This window comes from Berghia stephanieae, chromosome 1 (assembly GCF_034508935.2).
Source record: "Berghia stephanieae isolate SIO BIC M18660-M18661 chromosome 1, UCSD_Bste_1.3, whole genome shotgun sequence".
Taxonomy (NCBI): Eukaryota; Metazoa; Mollusca; class Gastropoda; order Nudibranchia; family Aeolidiidae; genus Berghia; species Berghia stephanieae.
In genome coordinates this window covers 111475574-111482618 of record NC_088360.1, presented here as the reverse complement: position 1 = coordinate 111482618, position 7045 = coordinate 111475574, and the positions used below count along the sequence as shown (strand labels likewise).

Below are 7045 nucleotides of genomic sequence, written 5' to 3'. Positions count from 1 at the left end.
CTTATTTGTCACTCTTTCTCATAATGGATGTATTCCATTTTCTAAACGTTTTTTCATTTGCTCTTTTACACTTTGCTTCAAAGAAGTCTTTTAAATATTTTGACAAGTGAGTGAATAGTTTAATCGGGAGAGGGTGGGAGGGGGGGGGGGGGGGAGAGAAGGAAGGGTTGAATCTGGATTATCATATCGTCCACGAAAGCACGATAGTTTTCTCCCCATAATATTACATCAAACTTTGTGACCACTCTGCTGTCAAACCAGTTACTGGTTTGTTTGTTTTTCAGGTTTTAAGTGCATGTACTGGCATTAAAGCAATTATACTCCGTGCCTTATTGAAATTGCTTAGAATTCTCAAATGTATCAAAAGAATACCCAGGCTATAATATGCTGGAAATAGTCTATTTTCAAAATAGACCCCATAGACGCTTTTGTAGTTGAGGGGTTGACTAAGGTATCGGGAGTCATGGCTAAGGTATTAGTCCGTTTTCTTAGCGGCAAGTTCCGTGCGTTTTGTGCACTTTTTGTAACCAGCAAACTTAGTATACAAATTGGTGCAGAAAATTATGAAGATTCGAAAAATAGGTGGCTCCAAATACCATTTTTATTGAAAAGACCTTAAAATTCGTCGTAAAGTCTAGTGAAAACGCGTGACGTTTTGGCGCTCGATGACAAAAGTATTTTTAAAAAAACATTCTCACCCATTAAGAACATCTTGATGTGTTTTTGATCATGGAGATATTTTTGTTTTAATGTTTTCCATTATTATTTACCAAAAATATAGCTTTTAATTATTTTAAAACTTTTTTTTTTGGTCTTCTGACCGCAGAAAAAACCCCAATAAAAATTGTCCTTTTTTGCCCGTGCAACAAAACTATGAGTCATTAGGTCGACCTATCCTTTACTAAGTATGTACTAGGATGTCTTAGCGCCTGCAAACGAAAAAAAAACAACAACAAGAGACTAAAAAAAATATTTAAAGCAGTTAAAGAGGTTTCTTTCAACCATTGTGTACAGTACAATAATGCTAAATCGAAATGCGGTTTTGTCATCTGTCACCGCCTCTCCCTTCGAGATCACGACAGCTCCATCTACCGACAATGGCATCATGTGTTGTCTAAAAAATAACTGAGAGAATGAGTTTTGTCTTTTGAACGATGTCAACAAACTACAATTTTATTTTGTGCAATCGATATTCATTGAAAAGGTAAGGAACAATCTTTTTCATCTATTATAAATGTCTTATATCATCGTGATGTTATTTTACTTTATGCGCATGCTAGTGCGATAAGTATTGCGCAATGTATGACAAAAGAATTGAGTTGTGAAAAAAGAATTGGGTCAGATCAAAGCTGAGTCACAGTCATATCATAAGCCCCCAGGATGCAAAAGATAGAGTAAGATTATGGCCCATGCTTGGATCTGAACATATTTTTCTATCTTAGTATAATATAAGTTACATGTGCTATGTCAGTACTAAATTTAGACCCTTTTAGATTCGATTAGATATAGATTAGCCTGTCGATGATTGATGATAGAATAACGGTGTTTATCATTACTGCTGACCGAGAAAGAAAAAAACATAACTAATTTATTATTAACTCAGTTGATCAAAAAAGAACATCTCCACACACAATTTTACCAATACACGCTAATATTCACACACATTGCTTTACCTTTTGCATGTTCAGGTTTGTTTTTTTTAAACAATGTATTGACTTGTTTGTTATATTTCTACTTGCCAGCCTCACAGTCCTTTGTTTCCTTAAAAGCATCATGCCTGGGGACCTCGTCAAATGGGAATGCTAGTTTGATTTGTTGAATGGTCAAGATTGCAAGGACTAAAGTTCCATTCTTACAGGTATTTGGAAGTATGTGTTCGTTGTGTGTGTGTGTTGATGTTGTTGTTGTTGTTTTATTGTTGTTTTGCAGAGACTCTTACCACTGAGCTATCCAAGCCCCGTCAACTAATATGTGTTTAACCTTTCTCACGCAAACACACACACAAATACACACTAACACGCATACACACACACACACACACACACTCGCACGCACACAAACTTGTTCATTCTGTCATCTCTCAAGCTACCCTATATCGCCTTAAGATGGTAACATTTTCTGTAACTTGAGAAACTACGTAATTCACACTTTGTAGGAAATAACTTTAAATATTGTCTCTTGAGTATGTCATGGGGTTTTGATTTATTTTTCTTTCCTTCCTAGAATGCGCTAATATGGCAGGAGGAAAGAAGCGGCAGACATCCATTGTCGACTGTAAAAATCTGAACAAAGTTCCAAGACTCGATCAAGCTTCCCCTGAAATTGACTGGTCGAAGTGCCTGTTTTGTCAAGAAACCATTGAAAATTCTCCTCTCACAAACCCTAAAAAAGCAACCAAGTTAAATTGTATTGAAGACACTTATGTTGCCATTTCTGAGGATATCAAACTTTTTCATGACTCAGGTAGATTGCCAATAGCATTGAAATTCAATATTAACCAACCTGTGAAATGTCTTGCTAGTTTTTTGAGAGACAATGATGGACTTTACCATAAGAATTGCAGACACAGGTTTCATAAATCAAAACTCAAAAGGCTTGCAAAGAAGATAAATCAATGTAATAGTGAAGCAGTTGCAAGTCCTGATACAAGAGGCACATTAAACACATCACATATAAGCAAACACTGCTTGTTTTGTAAGGGTTGTGAAGGGGAATTGACTGAGGTCCGGACTCCTGCTCTTTCACAAAAAGTCTACTAGGAAGCTGTCCTTCTTTCAGATACAAGTATTCTTAGAGTATTTGCGGAGGGTGATCTTATTGCGGTGGAAGCAAAGTATCATAAGCCTTGCCTTATACTGTTCCACAGAAGAGCAGTCGATTTTAGATGTAAAAATACTTCAGACAACAAATACAAAACACACATTGCAGAATGCAAACAGGATATTGTCAATTTTATTGATCAACAACAAGCTCGCACAGACACAAATGTTGTGTTTAAGCTGAATGATCTCTACAACTTTACTTTTGTCAAAATTAAATGCCATAAATTTGTCGGATGTATATGTACATAAAACTAGATTCAAAGAAAATTTACTATCGAGAGTTCCTTCTTTAATGGAATACAGGGATGGGCGGGAAGTCTTGCTTACTTTCAAAGAGGGGAATATTATTTCACAAGCAGCTATTTCCGATTTAGATTCAAATGATGATCTTGCAATACAAAAAGCCGTTGATATTATAAGAGCAGAAATAAGAAATCATACATTCATATCACCCTCAATATAGATCATGATAGCATTGTCAATAGTGTACCACACAAATTAGTGAAAATTGTGAATGGCATTTGAAGTGGTCAGTGTTCGCTAAGTTTAGGTCATCAGAATCGACATACCATGACAATTTCACAGTATATCATGTTGAACCACAACAACAAAAGCCCGCAAAATTCAGGTAGCACTAGAAAACAGTTGTCCAAGGAAACCCCAATCCCCGTTTATTTAGGAGTCATGGTTTTTGCCAAAACCAGAAAGAAAGGTCTTATTGATAAACTGTCTGCTCTGGGTTTATCAATTTCCTATGCTAGGGTAAAAGATATTACAGCTGAAACTAGTAAAAGAATTTGCCAGTTCTATAAAGAGACAAGTATTTCAACATCATCCAGAGATTTGTCTGTTTGTTGTTTGACAGAGCAACCAACTTATCTGCTGTCAATGAATGCCGGCGTGAACTTTTTACAAAAAAGTCATGCCTTCGAGACAATATGCCACCAACTCGTGAAGCTCTCAAACAGCATTTAAATCGAGCAGTTTACCAAGCTGGTTATGTATGGAAACGCTCTCTTGCTAAAGACCCTAGTCTTCCTTCCAAATCAGATTTTGGTTGGAAAGAAGATGGGATGCCAAAGTGGTCCACTTTGACTGACCTTACACATGCCTCACAAAATCTGATTAAATGTAACTGTTCATCAAAGGGATGCTCCAAAAGATGCAATTGTGTTAAGGCATCTCTTCCATGTACTCTGTTATGTGCCTGCAATGGTCAATGTTCTAGAGACAATAATTGACTTTAAACACGTTTTTCAATTGTATGTTTTCAACAATGTAATTTTAAAAAAGGGATGTAAATCTATAATAATGCTGCTGTTAAATATGTACACAGAAAAAAAATGTTTTAAATGGTTCAATTCTTCATTGAATAAATATGTATTGTACAATATATATATAAATTTAAACGTGTTATTTGCTATATGATAGAGATACATTGTACTCTTATGTTTGAGAGTGATTGTACGTGTGTGTCAGGAGGAGAAGGGGTACTTGCTTTGGCAGTTGAATTGTCTATTATTGTTTTTGTTTTTTTAATCAAATTAATATTGCTTATTTTAGAGGATGTGAAGATTAAAAAATGTTTTTGAAATGCATGGCATTTCAAATATATGTCAGATTCTAAACCATTTAAACAGTTTCCAGGAAGGAGATATATATTTTTTTTTAATTTCCCGAAAAATCCCAATTGAATTTCGTATTTTCTTATATATTTCAATAAAATTCAAATGGAAAAATATTTTCTGAGTCCAAAGTACGCAAGGGAATAGCAAAATAACCACATCATTATAAAATATTTATAAAACCGTAATTTTTTGAGAAAAAAAAATAAAATGTTGAAAAAATGTATTTTGTCACCTTTAAAGGGCAATAACTCGTGGTTCCAGCTATATTTCAACTTGGAGCCACCTATTTTCGAAATCCTCATAAAATTCTGCACTTTGTGTGAAAATTTCATGCTGGTTACACGATTTGCACAATTTTTCCATTAAGGGAACGGACTATATCGGGAATCGTGTGACCCTAATTGATACAGCTCTGCAAGCTTCCATTGGATTTTAAAATGTCCGACGCGAAACCCGAACTGTTACACACATGTAATGGCATTTAATCTAGAATTTGGCGTCCACATGCATTTTATGATTTGGGTCTTCCAGTCGTATATAGAGTGAGTGGTGTTAGGATGAAGGATGGCCGTATTTTGGGATGGAACCCGCTTAATGCTCATGTTCTTTAAGATGCCGATGAGAATTGATGTTGATACTTTTAACACAAAACTCGTTCATTACTCTAAAGTTACAAATATTTTTCGAAACAAAAGTGAGCTTTATCTGTCTTATTTGTATTTCTTCGTTTGTTAATTTTTTGATAATTAACCAAATGTATTATAGCAATTTGTAATTAATTAAGCTTACACTATGAGTAAGTTAATTTTCATCCTCTCTCATTTTTTGCTACTCAATTCATGGTTATTTGTCCTCCCTCCCCCCCTCTCTCTCTCTCTCTATCTCTCTCTCTCTCTCTCTCTCTCTCTCTCTCTCTCTCTCTCTGCTTTTCTCCATAAATCCAGCCATTCCTCCGATACCAATTCAGTCATTCGAGTTGAACGTATGAAGGATTAAAATCCGCTGCACGAGTCTGTGAAATCGATTTTACAAGGCATCTATTAAACGTCACCACCTGTTTTAGAAGTCCCTTGGGTCATATGACGTCACGAGGAAAACAGGATCCGTGTCTCCGTCTCTGTAACTTCCGTTCTACAATGACTCGTCGGGGAATAGAGAGTTTTTGAATTTATTTTCCAACCAATTTTATTTTTAATCTGAAAAAATATATTGGTTAGCCTTTTCTGTAATTCAAGTCTCGTCGGAATTAAAGATTGTATCTCTAGGTTGTTTACAATTGTTTTCCATGATTGAAATTAAAATGTCTAGTGTCGAAGTATTCATCATTATTTTTATTTGTTTAATCTTTTTTTTAAAGTCCTATGGTAAATATTGCTGATCTTTGCGCTAAAAGTGTTTATGACTTACGGTGATCTTTAGAGTGAAACAAAACAAAACACTCCCAATCCATCGAATTAATTTAGATGAGCAGTGCATAACTGTTTAACATGAATGCTTTTCTTCTTTAAAAAAAAAAAGAAATTCAAGTTCTAAATTACATCAATTGTTTCTAAAGTTCAACACCTCGGAATCTTCAGCAACAACAAATATGAACAAAGAAGATAATACGAAATATATTTTATGTTTTTATTGACGTCAGTAAAAGGTCGTCTTTTATGCACTTCGTGGTAGGTCCCAACATTGAGTTCTGCTCCGAGAAAAGTATAGTCCAGCCCTTGTTTCAAAGAAAATCCTTCATACTCACATTCTCTCGCCACACTCAAGTGAAACATGAGTACCCGTCTGGTGACAGTGTTGTTTTTTTTTTTTGTTTGTTTGTTTTGGTTTTTTTTGTTGTTGTTTTTTGGGGTTTTTTTGTCGTAAAAAATATAATAGCGCGCCATAAATGTTGCTGATGGCTTTGGACCTGGTGTAAAGTGCTTTGAGCAAATTTTACAGGATATTTCGCAATGTAAAAGCTCAAGATTTTTGGGGGGTTTTTTTGTTTGTTTTATTTTTGTTCAACTTTAAGCTCACACTCATCCTGCTTTATTAACATTGAAATTATTTGTTACAAAAACTCGTTGCAAAATGTTAGTTTATAGATCTATGGCGGTATTAAAGGATTTTAGCTTATTAGCATGAGGCTGTAAACCAGCAACATCCCAACAAACTCCGAGTACATTAGGGAGGCAGAGGATAGATTGTCGTGGAGGCAACCTGCATACAAGCGCACGGATAACTAAGCTTATGTGATATCCTATCATTTTTGTGAAATTTATATCTGCGAAAATTTGAAAATTGATACTTCTATAATGCTTAATCATAAAGATATCTTTATTCGTTTTCGTTTTTTTAAACTTCCTCCTCTTATCCAAGATGGAAGTACTTTCCTTGAAAGAAAAGAATTAACTATGATGACGACCGTTATATTTTTGTGACATTATTTATTCGAAGTTCATCCCTTTTTAGGTTTGAATAGACAATAACAATTGCTTCTACCATTTTGATAGAACGCTAGTATATCGTTAAGTATTTTCCGTCAGATCGTATATTATACCCAACTACCCAATGAATAGTGTCTAGTCACGGGGGTCAGAATACAATTATAATTTC

The 7045-nt window shown here is 34.9% G+C and overlaps 1 protein-coding gene across 1 annotated transcript; it reads left to right on the top strand.

Annotated features, from left to right (window-relative positions):
- Nucleotides 1–962: 962 nt before the first annotated feature.
- LOC144962734 (uncharacterized) lies at nucleotides 963–4202 on the top strand. The gene is made up of 2 exons (XM_078895940.1): nucleotides 963–1204; nucleotides 1743–4202. Exon 2 carries the CDS (start codon nucleotides 2235–2237, stop codon nucleotides 2757–2759), a length of 525 nt encoding a protein of 174 aa, XP_078752066.1. The 5' UTR covers nucleotides 963–1204; nucleotides 1743–2234; the 3' UTR covers nucleotides 2760–4202.
- Nucleotides 4203–7045: the final 2843 nt, after the last annotated feature.

Coding starts and splice junctions, on each gene's coding strand:
- LOC144962734 (XM_078895940.1), top strand. CDS start 2,235: ATGGCAGGAGGAAAGAAGCGGCAGACATCCATTGTCGACTGTAAAAAT.